The sequence below is a fragment of the Apium graveolens genome, chromosome 3, assembly GCF_009905375.1.
Source record: "Apium graveolens cultivar Ventura chromosome 3, ASM990537v1, whole genome shotgun sequence".
Classification (NCBI taxonomy): Eukaryota; Viridiplantae; Streptophyta; class Magnoliopsida; order Apiales; family Apiaceae; genus Apium; species Apium graveolens.
Window position 1 is genome coordinate 224,421,616 of NC_133649.1, and position 16,450 is coordinate 224,438,065.

The 16,450-nt window shown below is 34.2% G+C and overlaps 1 protein-coding gene across 4 annotated transcripts; it reads right to left on the bottom strand.

The window, feature by feature from the left end:
- Positions 1-426: 426 nt before the first annotated feature.
- LOC141713137 (histone deacetylase 5) lies at positions 427-11,679 on the bottom strand. Of its 4 annotated transcripts, none has more exons than XM_074516420.1 (16): positions 11,313-11,679; positions 10,794-10,995; positions 10,274-10,420; positions 10,068-10,180; positions 8,942-9,153; positions 7,956-8,020; positions 7,458-7,628; positions 7,101-7,187; positions 6,344-6,473; positions 6,138-6,259; positions 4,804-4,997; positions 4,450-4,579; positions 3,512-3,576; positions 3,320-3,420; positions 1,178-1,675; positions 427-767 (listed from the first exon to the last, which is right to left on the bottom strand). In XM_074516420.1, exons 1-16 carry the CDS (start codon positions 11,498-11,500, stop codon positions 427-429), a joined length of 2,766 nt encoding a protein of 921 aa, XP_074372521.1. In that variant the 5' UTR covers positions 11,501-11,679. The 4 variants fall into 4 exon arrangements, with proteins under 4 accessions (XP_074372521.1, XP_074372520.1, XP_074372523.1 ...); XM_074516419.1 differs by having other exon boundaries at positions 6,341-6,473; positions 11,313-11,678; XM_074516422.1 differs by lacking the exons at positions 427-767; positions 1,178-1,675 and having other exon boundaries at positions 2,955-3,420; positions 11,313-11,672.
- Between the last annotated feature and the right edge of the window lie 4,771 nt (positions 11,680-16,450).

A 16,450-nucleotide genomic window follows, 5' to 3' on the forward strand; every position in this document is an offset into this window, starting at 1 on the left:
ATTTCATTTTGATAATACAATATATATATATATATATATATATATATATATATTTCAACATGATGTGTATATCTTAGCCCCCACAATTATACATTTAATATGTATACCTTGAATCCCACAATTATAATTTTCTCGTTGTCTTCCCTTGTGTTCAAACTAGCATCTGTACTAGATACCCAAGTTTGATAGTTAATGTACACTCATCAACAAACTTGCCCCTTGCCAACTAGATGAGAGGACTAATTCATCTCAAGTTTGTAGGTAGATGAACTGCAGACTAATCATTCTCATCAACAAAACTTTACCCCTTCCAAAGTACTTTTGATAATGTACACTATCACCAGATTCAGAGCAGCAGATATATTGATTTCCTGCTTCTCAACATTTTAATCCTTGTTTGCTTCAGTTGTTCTCGTCGTTGCCACTTCAAAGTGCTGAAATCCCGAGCCGAGCAACTTCAGATGCAAGAAAGGGTCTGAAACTGTGTTTAGAGGGGTCAAAAACATTGCCTTGGCCAATGCGTTCGGCGCATTTCTTGTAGCCTAAGATAAAAGCAGCATGTTTCGTCCTCACAAGCTCCGTCTTGCAGTCTTTCAACTGCTTATACTTTTCCCTGATGTTCAAGAGACTTGATGTAGGCTTTAGGGTAGCGTTATCACCCTTCTTGCTGACCACACCTACAACCTGATTCTTCAAATTATTTTTTGCTAACAATTCAATCATCGATATGTATGATAACGGATCTGCCAGGTCAAATAGAGCCTTCTCTGGAGACGAAAATGCAAACAGCGAGAATAATCGTTACTTTTGGTGCAATGTACATGTCAAAAGACGACAAATAATATCAAGCAAACTCGTGTTAGGCCGAAGCATAGTGGGAGAAACATGAAGAGCAAAGGGAGTGTGGAAAAGAGGGGGGAGCATGGTCACGAGGCAAATACGCTTGTAGATACATTTGACAACTAACGAGAAAAACTGTTAATGCATCTCTTGGTACATTTGTTGTCAACAAGTCAACAAAGTTGCACATAAAGTTAGCAAACTTTCATGTGTATGGTTTATGGCAAACACTTTGGAAAATAACCCAAATAAAGCACGCAAGACAAGAATGGCATGTGCAAAGATGCCTAGAGGTTAAAAAAACAATTGCAAAATTAAGCAGGAGAGATGGCATTACCAGTTGGGACAGTGGCTGTAGAGTCAGGAACATCATCCAAATGATTGAGCATTTCAGCTGAAGGGGGTACGAGTGAATTTTCTTGCTGATTGTCTATGGGGTCATACGTAGGATCCAGCAAAAGCTTCTTATATCTCAAGCCCTTCTCTTTGGCCTTCTTCACACACTCATTGTAGCCATCAACCTTTGCATTTGAAAGAGCCTCCTTAAACCTATCTCTCTGTTGTTGGAGTTCCGTCTCTAACACTTCAATTTTCCTTTTCAAGGATGCTATTTCACCAGTAGATTTCAACTCTACAATGTACTTCTCATGTTTGGCTTGTTCAAGCAATCTCTTGGCCATCTCCTGATTAATCTTTTCTAACATAACCTCGCTTTTTGCTTCCTCCAGTTCTTGAGTCAACTTCGATAGAGGAAGTTTCTCTTTGCCAACTGCAGATGGAGGTGGGTATCTAGCCACTTTTCTTCTTTTGGATCCATGAGTCGGGTTGTCAGACACTGCACAAGAAAGAAATCTATCAGCAAATGGAAGTGCAAAATTCTAAATACATCCATTCCTAAAGTTGTAGAGAAAACCAATAAATCTAAAACATACCAATTTCACATCCAGTGTTATCTAAACAGAATTGCAAAAATCAACGTGCTAACATTAATTCAGAAAGGTCTAAAATAAAATTGTGAAATCAAATTTACTAACATTCACTAGAAAGTAGTCATCTACACGTTTTTCGTTACCTAGGGCATGTATCTCATTTTTGCCGGACGAGATCATAGTATCTCAATTACTCCCCAAAAAAGTTGAAAGCACCTAGACTTGCGAGAATTTGGCAAGTACATAAAAGAGCATATCCATTCACATATGGTAAGTGTGCCCAAAATCCTTGTTTGATATCAAACTCAACGATAAGCAAACGAATGTATGTCGCATGTAAGCAACTGAATTAATTAAATAAATCGGGTTGCATAATGTATGTCTCTTCCGCGCATGTAAGCAACTGAATTAATTAAACAAATCGATGCGACCCGAACCCTAAATTCAAAACCCATTCAGATCCTTTTAGCAAAATCGACAACGCGCAACGGCCAAGCCCCTAAATTCAAGACCCATTGGGATCTTTTGAGCAAAATCGACAATGCGCACCGGCCAAACCCTAAATGCAAAAAACCCATTTGGATCTTTTTCGCAAAATCGACTATGAGTAAAGAACGTGTGTCAATGTAAAAACTACCCAAACCCCTAAATTCAAAACTCATATGGGTGTTCATAACCAAATCAACAATGAGCAAAGAACGTGTGTGGGTCATCCTTACATTCAAAACCAATTTAGATTTACCCCATATACTAAGTTTTAATAACTACAACAAAAATTGAATAGAAATGCGTTGAACTTACTTTTTTGGATGCAAAGAAAAAAGTGACGAGAAAGAGATTTGACCGGTTATATTGCCGGCATTGTCGCCGGAAAACAAACAGCTCGTTCTTTGAAAAACCCAAGTGTTGAAAATGATGAATAGGGTTCAAGATTTTAAAGTAGCTTTTCATATACACCCGGGAGGAAATGTTTTGATACTCTTATTACAAGACTCGGGGTTAGTTTTGTAATTTCAGTTTTTTTAATATTGTGTAAGTCAGTGGGGCCCATTTATAATCTTGATGAGACAAGGAGAATTGTAGTATTTATAAACGCTCGATGACAAATGGGGTTTATAGCACACTTGAAATGGGCCATCACATGTGAATATGTAGCCCAAACGATAACTAGTAAACACTTAAGGGTGTACCAAAATAAATATATAATAGAAGTTAAGAATGATGTCGTGGTTACATTTGGTAAAAAAAAAATCACCAAAAAGAGCGTACAATCCTAATTTCACAAAACATTCTACAACTCCAAACTAATGACTGACTACACATTCATATTGTACACGCCAAATCAAGCCAAGCAACCCTAACTCTCCCTCTCAATATCAGGCAGGGTCCGAGGTAGACAATGCTCTTACGTCACCTTAAAATCAAGCATGGTCCGAGGTAATATGTATGCAGGTCAATGCATGCTACATCAATATAAGCTTCAATTTACAATGTTTTAGAATAAGCTTCCTTAATGTAAGAAATAGCTGCGTCTTTTGAAAGCCGCTTACTTTCTGTTAGCCCTTTAACCAATGTATTGGCATATCCTTCGCAAGGTTGACAAAGTGGAAGCTTCCCGGTTCTGAAGCTCTCTATGTCGGAAACAGGGCACCTAAATAAATAGCAACAAATTTACACACTGTTTGTGCTCACAGTTTTAAATGAACAACAGATGATATGAGGATGAAAAGAAATGTACTTACGTCATTGTAAGTATAGGAATATCTTTTTCCTTTCCCAAGTAAACTACATTATGGTACCAGCCCGTCTGTACATGAAGCATCTATGGTTATGCAACAATAGACTGTATGACTGCAACAACACTCTCGCAACAGTTTATGCAAATTTGCAATAGGCCAATAGTTCAAAGCTATTATTCCTAATTTAATTGGTTGCAAGTGTAACTAAGGGATGAGGATCTAAAGTAGCTCGGTCAGTGCTCAGTACAGAAAGTAAGGTCATTCTTTACATGAAAAATATTTATCATTGGCATATTAACGCTCTTTTTTAGGATCATACTTAAAGTGTGTATTCAGCCAAATGCCCCCTAACAAACACGCTCATTAGAGGGGAATCTGAGAGAAGTTGCTGGGGAATCAGAGAAAAGTTGCTATGCACAAACAGTAAAATTTTCTGTCAACACTGTCATATTATCATGTTCTTAATACATCTGTAGTAATAGGTCTGGCTGGACTGATCAGCAAAGCTATCAAATTAGTTTTTACGAATTATGCTCTTTTCTTCAAGCAAATAGGACATTTACATATTATTGCAAAACAAAATAAAACTGCAACAAAAAAATTCCACACATGTTGAAATTATGATCCAAGGGTAAGAGTGAGAAAGAGAGAACAAAAAAACATGACTTGTTACTGGAAAATTATCGATTATGATTGGGCCACGTTCCTGGCTTATCATTTTGTTCAGAGATGTTATTGTAAATTTGAGGTGAGCGCAACAAAGTTTGATATCTCATTTAAGATGTCATCCACTGTTTAATTAATATCTTCAGGCTTCTGCAGGCTTTTTCATGTATAAAAGAATTTTTTCTCAGTGGAGAATTATCATTACTATAAAAGCATGCATAAATAAACCAAACATTGATGCTCATCTGTCATCATATCAAATCAGCAATACATACCTTTAGTGCTTCCACAGAAATGAACTGCTTGTCTGTGACTGAATGTAAATCACTCATATCAAATAAAGGAGAAGTTGCGTCAATGCTTGAAGTGTTCTCTTGAAGCAAGACATCATTGAACTGCTCAAGCCTGTAAAGGAATTGCAGGCATTGAATTCAACCGAAGAATTCACATGGACTTGAAATAAATAGGATCAATAACTGTGTGCACTTCCTAAAACTTATTTTTCTTTCCAAAAATAATTTAAGCATACAGTTTTACAAAAGCAAATGTTTAGCAAGTTTCATAATAAATTACTAGCCAAGATGTGTGATAATTATGTGGAAGAAACAAGAGTCATCTGGATCACTTACGTAATTTTATATAAACACATATGAGTTTCATCGCCTTCGGTGCTTTCAGGGTGCAGAAAAGCAACTCCTCCAGGGCCCCAAGTACTTGTACAATCATGACCAAAGAATAAACGATGTGGGACAGTCTTCCACACAGTTTCTTTTGGTTGGCTTTTGTCCATTGAGCCTGAACATTTCTTTCGCATGCCCTCGGTCTATGTTTAAACAATGTGCAAGGGGATCACAAAAACATAAAAATAAATTAAAACTAGTGCACTGTAGAACACAATCTTTTATCGAGTAGTGAATACTGAAAAGCTTTATTATTTGCTATCATCTGAATCCAGAACCTTAGTTATTCCCAAAAAAATTCTGATAGAAGTATAGAAAGCAAACTAAACTTGATACAAGTAAAGCATTCTTGTGTGTTTCTACATAAGCTTTTCCCAAAATATCTAACATTGTGTTCCAGTATCAATGAAGGAAAAGAAAAGAATGGAAAATGAGATACTTTCTTCTCTCTAAATCTTTCCAAAAGTGGGAAGAGGATTTTGGGGAACAACTATACAAGGACTTTCTTTCCAAATCTTTAGGGATCTTTTCTTTTTTTCCTTTAAAGTTTTTGGGAACAAGCTGAAAAAATCAATTCTTCGACTTTCTTTTCTTTCTCTCAAATAAAAAAGTTTCTGGAACAGAGTCTAAATGTCACAACTGACAATTTCAGGTTAATCTTGTCTGAAGTAATAAAGTATGGATCATAAAGAAACGCTCTAATCTGGGATGAATAATAATCTTTGACAAACTTGATTAAACAAAGGAAATATGGAGACATGAAAGTCATCTGAACTGTGTCCTTAGCTAATTTCATTTCATATTCTAATTTATTTTCCCACAACTTTAATGCAACTGCAATCCTTTCATTTTACTTTTAATCATCCTTCCGCACAAATTTTAAATGCAAGAGCCTACCCGACAGATATAAATGATATTGTGTAAATTATAACAAGATATCAACAGATAAATCTAACCTGATTTTTATTGGATGCAGTAGATTATTACATTAAGAGCTATAAATGAACTGAGGTTAATTTTGTTAATTTTTCAAAAAATTTGCCTCGGCTCGTGTAGGGAAATGCTCGGACCGGCTCGGTTCCTTTACAGCCCTAATTATATTTGTATTTTGTAAAGCAATGATAGAGGTTGTTCGCTGATTCTTTAGACCAATATTAGTATAAGAGGCATCAAGGGGGTTTTACCTAGTTCTAAAAATTCCGCAAAGAATCATAAGCTAGCTAGTCAAGTAAGTATGAAATGATTGTGAGACCACTTTTAAAGATGCAGCTTAAATGCTTTACCTGTCCGCCTTCAATATAGCATAGAAATCTTGATCTGCTCATATTAGATCCAAACGTAGCATACCAGACATCAACCTTTGAAAGCTTTGATCTCCAAGGAGGAGAAGCAGAGCTCACATTATCTGACATATTTAAGAAACTCGTTAGACAAAAAGATATAAAATAATTATATGGACATATGAATTATGATTTTGTTTGGTTACCACGAATTTGTTCATCAACTTTGAGTTTCAATAGGGGTTCTATGACATCCTCAACAACCTTCTCATTTTCCTCTGATTCTACTCTATGCAAATCATCATCATCATACTCCTCTTCTGAGTCGGAGCCATGGTACTTGAAGAAAAATCAAATCATAAGAGTTATACTAGTGAAGGTTAAAGGCAAAATAATGCATGTACCAAAATGATGGAGAGCAAAATATGCCAAAAGGAACTGAGGTTTGTTCTTGCAGACAAAATATAAAGAAAAAGTAGGAGTTTAGGCAAAAAAAATGTTTACTGCTCTAAAGTAGGAGTTCCGGATGATTCACAAATCTTACAAAATTATTTGAATATCACCAGAACTTGTACGAGGTGCTTGACTTTCACAGATATGTTCGTACTTGGTTTAAATTTGTATCAAGTAACAACATAAATGACAAAGAATTATTCTCGTGAAAAATAATAATGTCCAGTGTCCACTGCAATTGCCTTTTAAATACAATATTCTAGTAAAAACATTATCGTTCCTGAAAGTCAATTGTTTCCATGAACTTTAAGAATGGACTGGCAACAATTGGCCGCTATAGTTTCTTTTGGCGCTAACAAATCACATGGACATTATAAATGAGGGAGGGACTCGTGACACAAGAAAAGGCTAGATGCTAGAAACACAACACTAGAAATATCATCTGCATATCTAGTATCTAAGTGTAATAGGGTATAGTAATCCAGCTCTAGATACGTGGAAGGTATTGCTAACCTGAATTTGAGGTGCTTTCCTGCTGTTCAATTTTTCAGGCAATTTCTCAGCAAGTATTGGCCAGTACGGACACAATTCTTCACGAACCTGAAGAAAAATTCTATCTCGAGATCAGAAGTTCTGTCCATATTAGATGCATTGAAATCCATATTTTAATCTCTTATTATATCAAAATGAATCGTCAATCCAAATCTATTTTGGACAGAATTAATCCAAATCTATTTTGGACAGAATATGAGCAACAAAGGACATCCATCTATAATTACAAAGAGATACCCAAGTCATAGATGTAATGTACCAGCAATGAAGATGATCCAAGTGTAATTAAAAGAAATAAACAAGAGATAAGTAATGTACCAATCGTATCACTTGCCATGTGGAGTCAAATGGACAATTCTTAGAAGTTTCACTCCTATTTTTGTCCTCTAGCAACACCTTCACACAAGCAAGTACAGAATTTGCTATAGAAACAGGGTTGTATCCTCCTTCTAATGCCATAACAATCCTTCCCCCAGCAAACTCCATCAACTGGATAAAGCGTCCTCGAAGAAATTGTTTTTATTAGTATATTAATATACCTTTCAGATTTTCACAAAAAGATTCACAAAACCAAGAGGGAAAAAACGGGACGGTACATCCACAAGTAAAAGTTAATAGATCCACAATGTCCTCATCAAATGAAATATCAAGCTAAGCACATTCATGAAAGACCTTTTTAAAATACTTTTACATAATTATGGAAATATTTAAAAAACTTAAAACCTTAAAAAACCCTGAGGTAAACATTTTAAATAACATTTGTAGGGTACAGTTCAGGTAACTAAATAAAAGTCACAAAGTCACTTTGGTGCTCACCTTTTTCAACATGACAGAAAAGCCGGATGGTGTAACGCAACATCCACCAAGAGGATCATTGATGGCTGTACCAATTATACACTAATTAGAACGTGGCTCAAAGTTTTACACACTTACTACATGCAGAGGATAAAATTTATTCTTAAAATATTTCTAATAAAGAAGCTAAAGAAACAAAACGGTGGCCTTTCAAATATGGGTGAGTTATAAAACAAATGTTGAGACACACCAATTCATATATAAAAATTGAAGTCTAAATGGTGTTTAATTAAGATGAAGGCATGAACTTACTACTTTTGCTTAACAATTACTCCCTCACTCTCAAAATAATAGTCCTAATCTGACTTTTGTCAGTCGAATTGACCGAATTTTATTAAGCAAAAAAGTGACCAAATTTTAACCCAAAATTACACATTTTAGAAAATTAAACACATTTTAAGAATTAATTTCAAAAGTTATATCTAATCCACTTTAAAATTTATTTTTTAGATTTTAAAAATTATAAAAGAACACGTTCTAATTTTCAATTAAATTTCCGTTTATTTGACAACTGAAAACTCAAACTAACAATCATTATGAGATGGAGGGGCTAAATTTTTGACAAGTACCACATTTCAAATATTCATATAATGAGCTACATAAAACTAAAACAATGCTTTATATTACAACAATGTTTCCATTTTTACTTTGCTATTTAGTGCAGCTATGATTAAAAATGGTGCACTCTTTTCCACTGGACACAAATTGTGACACCAGTTTCCAATAAATATAAGATCCGCTTGGTCATCCAAACACTAATAATAGGACACTTCCCCTCCCAATTCTCTCTGTATGTGTGTGTGTGCGCGCAGGTTATGACTTTACATCTATCAGGCTAATCATGAAAACTTTTGGCAAATAATTTTTAACATCAATTTTAAGGAATTCATGACAAAATTAACAATATTAATAGAGATTTTGGTAGACACATAATGTAGTTATCTAACCAGCATCAAATCCAGCCGAGACTATAACCAGGTCCGGACTGAATTCCTTGGCAACTGGAATCAATATATGATCCCAAACTGCCAAATAGTCAGCATCTCCACACTGAGCATTCTCCCAGGGAACATTAATATTATATCCTGCACCTGGACCTTCTCCCGTCATATTATGTGAGCCATCATCTCCCGCTGGATAAAAGCTCCCAAAATCGTGCCTTTTTAAAAGAAATTGACAATATAACCACCAGAAGACTGAGTAACGAACTTGATTTAAGAAATGGACATGAATTCGTTAAGATTACCTTAATGAAAATAGTGAAAAGCTTATCAGAGAATGAAAAAACATATGATCATGTATGAGCGCGTTAAAAAATTCTCTTAGAAAGTACATAAAGGTCAATACAAACAAACAATAAATCAAAGTTTAATCTTTATATATTTAGTACTGACGCATTTAATAGGTCACATACATATTCAACTCCATTACTTACTGTGGTTTTTACTAATGTAAAAAATTTATCTTTTGAATAAACTTAACAGTTTATGCAGAGATACAAAACTTAAGTTCTGAAATTCTTCAATTTCACTTAATTTGATTAGTCAAAATCCAATTACAACACCCACCGTCCCACCCCAACAAAATAGTCCACTTTGAGTTCAAAAAAATAATTAATCAATTATGTTCCTTTAAAATCCTTATAAATAATTACCTCTACATAATTCAATAGTGAACATATGATGATGAATTTGGATCATGATCTTGATTCAATCATTCAATAATCTGTAAATTGAAATTGTCTCTATTTGAAAAAAAATCAGGTAAACTTCATTCTCATAGTACAACCTAGAGAACATGGTGCATTCCAATATTGAGAGAGATGAAAGGGATATTCGAAATTCTATGAGTTACATTTGTGTCACAAAAGCACACAAGACATGAATTATCCAATTTACAGACACAAGACAGCTTAACAATATCACACTACAGATAGGTCCCTTAAACGAAGGCAAAATAGCACAATCATGCAGGCAAATTGTAGTTGAGACATTCCAACAAAAACAAATATTAATTAGGATAACAAAGCACTAATTACTATTAACTATTAAAAACATATTTATTTCAAGGTACCTGTGTACGGAGAAAAATAGCACTCGAGGATCCTTCCAAAACATTTTTTGGGTCCCATTTCCGTGATGAACATCCCAATCGACGATCAAGATTTTCTTAATTCCTAACTCCGGCTGCAACATACACTCATACATAGTCAAAGGGCAAATACAAAACACTATTAGCATAAACAATGATCAAAAGACGACTTAAAGAGGAGCTCTCACTCTTTCATCCAACAAGAACCTTGTTGCGATTCCAACATTATTGTATAAGCAAAATCCCATAGGCTGATGTTGTTCTGCATGATGTCCAGGAGGTCGAACTATGGCAAAGGCAGAGTCCAATTCACCTTTAGCAACTTTTTCAGCAACCTAACGTAGCAAAGATTTCTCATTAGACGTTTATTCAAAATATAACTAAAACAAATCAGAGAAAATACTACATATTAAAGCATGAGTTTGGAATTCTATAACGTAGCAAAGATTTCTCATCAGACGTTTATTCAAAATATAACTAAAACAAATCAGAGAAAATACTACATATTAAAGCATGAGTTTGGAATTCTATTATTTTCACAAGTTGTAGAGCAAATATAAAACTACATATCTAGAACATTGGCAGTAATGATTGTTTCTCGTCTGACTTGATTGCGAAATGTAGTAGCCGATGTGCTAAAATGTTATAGTGGACTTTATAAAAGACGAAAATAATGTAGAGACTGTTTATGGATCTTATCCAATTTACCTCAATGACAGAACCTGCAGCTAGGTAAGCAGCTTCGGATGAACCTTCATTGAAATATATAGAATTAAACCTCGAAGCAATCCTGTTTCTTTGGGAACAGGATTTTTGGGAGCTAATATTCTTGATCAAATCAATGTGCTTTTTGGTGTGAACTAAAGCTAAATACTTATCATCTGCTTCTTTTGCATCTACAATCACGCATCTGAATAATAATAATAATAATATATAAAAACATTACGAAAAATGTCAGCACTAAATTATAATAATAACAGACAATGTACCATCTAAATATACACGTGCTTATACCTTGTTTCAGTTTTAGAAAAGAATAAAAGGTCATTATTAAATTAAATTTTCATTCGAAAATAATTGGTGGAGTTAAGTAATGTTCACAAAATTATTCGTAAGATAAATTAGTTTGAATTCGAAAAATACATTTTCTTTTTTTGATAATTACATTCGCTCCGAGTTGAAATATACTTGATATCTTAAAAAAAATAAAAAGAGAGAGAAAGAAACCTGTTGTGTATGCCAGCAGACTGAAGCATGTCCCAAATGGAGCGGATCCGGATCGGGTTTTCGGGGTGAAAATCATTTTGACGAGGACAAAAATGCTTACACATCCTGTCATCGTAAATTAACCCGACCCGACGCCCGTTTTGAACACCCGACCCGCTTTCACTCTTCTCGGATTCTGATGACTCCATTGACTGTTGATGACTCTCTCCTCTCTCTCTCTCTCTGTCTCTGTGATATAGAGAATTGGGGGGTTTTGAAAATAAGAGAGATAGAGAAAGAGATTAAAAGGAAAGAGAGAAAAAGCAGGTCTGGCTAGTTCCGCTTCTTCTTCTTTACTTTGAACACTGTTTGTGGGAAATTCAGATTCTGTCTTTATATTTTTCATTTTATTTTCATTTTTTAATAGACTCAAATTATAATGACTTCCCCTCACAAAAAAAATAATAATTGATAATAAGTTCAAATCCTCTATTCACTCCGCTTTGGTCAATTAATTATTGTATAATATATTAGCTTACGCAGGTCGTGATTAATATTAATATCTTCTTATTTCTATTTTATATATATTTAGTAAAATTTTATATAAATAATTAAATATTAAATAATAATTATATAGTTATAATTTCATTATATATAAGTTCAAGTTAAGTTCAAATAATATATATAGTAAATGATTGATGAGATTTTATTAATAAATGATAATGCAAATACTTGTTATTCTTGAAAAGGTACATGTATCTTTATAAATAATAATATAAATGTTTGTTGTTAACAGGATTTGAACCTGGAAATTTATATGTATCTTCTTCTTTTACTAAATACTTATTTATATTTTTATAAATAATAATATAAAATATTTGTTGTTGAAGGGATTCTAACCTGAGAATATGCCGAGTGTATATTTTTTTAGTATTTTCATCTAACGATTCTGATTATTGATGGAAAGGATAACCAAAATGAAGGATTAACCAAATTACAAATTATATATCATTCTAATTTAGTATAGTATAGATTTTGGACTGATGCAAGGATTATGAGAAATGTAAAAGTTGACCAATAAAAAAACAAGGAACATAGAAGGGAATAGAAAAAAAACCCAAATTATATTACTTTTAGATAATTATGACTATCATTTTCTCAAAATATGGTTGTTGGTGATACTCTAATACATTATCACCAACGTTTTAATATTTTAGCTTTCAATAATTCCTCGTTTGGCATTTAGAAAAGTTTTAAAAATAAATAAATAAATAACAAACGATCTAGGATTTAGTACTTTGGTCTTTACGTCGTAGAGTCTAAACCCACATTTATTCTAGGGTTTAGGGATTTCTCTGAACTCGGGAAATCAAAATTTAATTATTAACAGTTATTAATATTATAAGATTTATTAATTCTCAATTTGAATTTTAAAATTATAAAAAAAATTATATATTAGAATAAAATACAAAAAAAACGCTTCTTAAAGTAATAATTTTAAGCTTTAAAAGACAACATTATCTAACATTTTGGGTTAAAAGTTTATAAAAAAAATTAGCAAAAACACTAACCTAGGTAGAGTACAAGCTACGTTTGAGCCCCACGAAACTTTGACTTGTATTGTGTTTTCAATGTTAAAAAATTGAAAAAAACGTAAAACGCCAAGTGTATTTTTGTTAAATAAAAAAAATGGAGAGTGAAATTCCGTTTTATAGTAATATTTGGGATAATCTTTTTACAACATCATATTAAAGCTCATTCTCTGCTAAATAATGGCATTTGGACATGGGATAGGGGATCAGGACTCCATCATAATAATAATTTTATTATTTTTTTTTATGATAGGAAGTAAAAATGGGAATATTCTATTATGCACGGAAATTTGTAGTATTACATTTTTAAAAAGATAATTAATTTAGGATGAACTTTTGTTTTTATTATTAGAGTATGAGACATATATTTCTCTAAAAAGTTCTTTGTTCTTGCAAATTTCATCATTTACAAGAAGTTTTTATTTAATAATTAGGCTTACATATCACACAAAATATCATTTTTTTTAAATAATTAGACTTATATGTGTTGGCACTTTTTTTAGTGCATGTTCAGACAAATCTTGATAGTGAGTGGGAATCAAAGAAACGACAAAAGATACAGTTGAGATTACTGACCCAGAGTAAAGTAGACCTCAATAGAATTTCCTTCAAACAAATTTTTACGGAAACAAAGGTTCAAAAATATTTTATAAACATTTTTTTTCCTAAAAACTGTAAACATAAAGAATCTTAATGTTAAGTTTCAACAGTTATTTGAGAATTTGTATCAAAGAAATACATAAAAATAAAGCTAATAACGAGACGAAGATGAGAATTGTAGAGAGAAAAAAAGATGAGAAATCAAGAATACATATGTGCATATTCATCTGAATGAATTATCATATCAACATTCCGCTAATGATAACCATTAAATCCACTCTTTCTCATTTTCTCCGGATACCTCATGTATACTTTCAAACAATCATTTATTGCTTCAGTTTGTCCATTAATAGCATGATGATATACACAAGATATCTTGATTTATGTATCTTGCAATAAAAATAATGACCGCAAAAAAAATTGTTATGGGACATGACATCTTTATCACTGACAATAGTCTGAGGCCATACATATCATTTAAAAACATTGTCCAAATTAGCTTGTGCTACAGTCATGACAATAAAAAAATGTTTAAAAAGAATAAAATGACCATACTTGCTGTTATACCCAAAAATTGGTACAAGTGTTATCCGGGTCAAAAATGGGTCAATTAAATGAAATTAAGGCAAGAAAGCCAAGTTTAAAGAAGGATAAGGCAAACCCACTTTTTCAGAAAACTAAGGACGCGCCCTCCATGACGTATGGATCAAGGATTCCTTGAAGTCTCAAGGGGCGCACTCAGAACGATGAAGATATGAGAGGCCTTAACCCTGAGAACGGAGGATGCACCCACAATGCCATAGTGGTCAAGGCGCACCCTCCAATTATAAAGAAAGAAGGTTTTGGTCAGTTGCTTGGAGTTGCATCAACACTTAGAAGTGTTGGGGCGCGCCCTTACTGAAAAGATTGACTTGTAAGAAGATCCCCGCAAAATGTTTTGACGATTTTTTTAGATGCTTCAAGAGGGCCCCAAGCATCTGGGAAGGCCCCCATAATTAAAAGAGATGCTCCGGTTTGTCATGGCCGAGCCGAAGGTGGGTATGTGCCGATTACCCCTCGATAGTTGAATTATTCAAACGATACAACTTCAATCGTTGAGCTTATCGACGAAGATACTGATGGAAGAGAGGTGTCGCGGGTAGATAATCGGGTGGTAACTCACCCACACCGATCTAGACGGACTATGGAAGAGCGGCGCGAGGCAGAATCCTTGCCAACCAATGAGCAACAAGACTTTGATGCCCTGAAAGATCGTTTGAGGATCCATTTGAGAGACGATATCCTAAGGATGCTACTGTTGGAATGGCACAAAGATGCCAACCGAGGAGATATGACGCCCCGTGGTTCAACGCATGTGCCTTTGATTCCTTCCGGGAATCAGGAGCGGCACCGCGACCATGAGAGAGCTCCCTTTCGTGGATCGATAGAATGTCCAGGACTGTGGGAGTGATCGCCAGAGAAGGTTTCAATGGCAGAGAAGAGGTGGCGGCCGCTGATAAGTGGCATTTTATACCACTTAGAACGTCTTATAATGGCTTGAATTGATGTCTTGAAATCAAGTATTTTGTGTATTTGATGTATTTTCTAGTATTTGTGCATTTCAGGGTATTATTTGCATTTGTGGGGAGATTTCATCAAGAATAAGCCTTAGTATGTGCTTGGCATTGCAAGTGGGAAGTTAGGAGCAGAATGCAACAAAGAACGGGAGCAAAATAATTAAATTTTCCAGAAAGGTGTTGGGCACCCGCTTAGCCTGGCTGGGCGCCCGCTCAGGAAACTGGGCGCCCGCTCAGGATTGCTGGGCGGCCGCTCAGGGGCGCGAATTAAAAACCTGTTTTTTAGAGTTCTTGTTCTGCTGGACTTCTGACTTCTTAGATGGCTGGGTTTTGTGGGGCTTCTATATAAGTAGTTTTCAGAGACGTTTCACGTGTGTTAAATCGTGGTATTAATCGAGGAGCAAGGAGATAAGGAAGAAGACCGTTTTAGCACATCGCAACGAAGAGGAAGCATAGTTTCTTGTGATTCTTTTATTCGTTGTATCAGTGGATGCTAGTTTTCTTTTCTTTGAACCCATTTACTCTTGTGACGTACTCTGGTTTAATATAAGTAGTTTTATTAATTATTCTCGTGTGTTATTATCATGTTTTCATATGAACCCATGGTGACGATGAGTTCAATTATGGGCTAATCGTGATCATGGGGTCGTAACGGATTTGCTATGGAATTTTTTAGTTAGTTGTTTAATACCTTAGTGTGTGATGATTGTATGATATCTAGTATTGGTTGTGCTTATTCGTCTTATGTGTGTCGCGAACATATAAGATAGGGTGTTAATCTCTTGTGAAGCGACGGTGGATCTTGAGATTTAGAACTTGCCATGCTAGCATAGGTTCATGTATGAGTATGCATGATTAGTGGGTAACTCTAACCGTTTTACTTGCCCTGTGTAATCATAAGGAATAACTTGTGCTTAAATCGTTATGTTGTCAAATTCTGTAGACATATAGGGTCTCAACATAATTGATGACTATTCAACTTCTATCTTAATTGTGGATGTTTGGTATAATGGTATTGGTAAAACGAAAGTTGGATTTTATCAGTTTAGTGTTGTTCGATTAATATCATCACCGTTAGATGCTAAGGGTAATAGCAATAACTATTAAAGGAAGTAGTAATGAAGTTATGATTTCATGTGTGTTTAATATTGTTAATTCAAGAGTCAATTTAGTGTTTAATTCTTGTAGTTAATTATAGTTAATAATTAGTTAATCAATTCTATGTGTTATTGTCTTAACATTGAGAAGTAATCATACATTGGTGAGTGAGTGTTAATTGAACATAATTAGTCTGAGTCTATGTGGGAACGAACTAGAAAGTATTCTATATTACTTGCGAACGCGTATACTTGCGTGTATTATTAACGTGTGTTTTCTCCCTGACAAGTTTTTGGCGCTGCTGCCGGGGACT

Excerpts from the sequence above, each read along its gene's own strand:
- LOC141713137 (XM_074516419.1), bottom strand. The coding sequence starts at position 11,500 with ATGGAGTCATCAGAATCCGAGAAGAGTGAAAGCGGGTCGGGTGTTCAA. Across the intron at positions 10,181-10,273 it reads GGTTCTTGTTGGATGAAAGA|CCGGAGTTAGGAATTAAGAA; the intron begins GTGAGAGCTCCT and ends TGTATGTTGCAG. Across the intron at positions 7,629-7,955 it reads TTTCTGTCATGTTGAAAAAG|TTGATGGAGTTTGCTGGGGG; the intron begins GTGAGCACCAAA and ends CGCTTTATCCAG.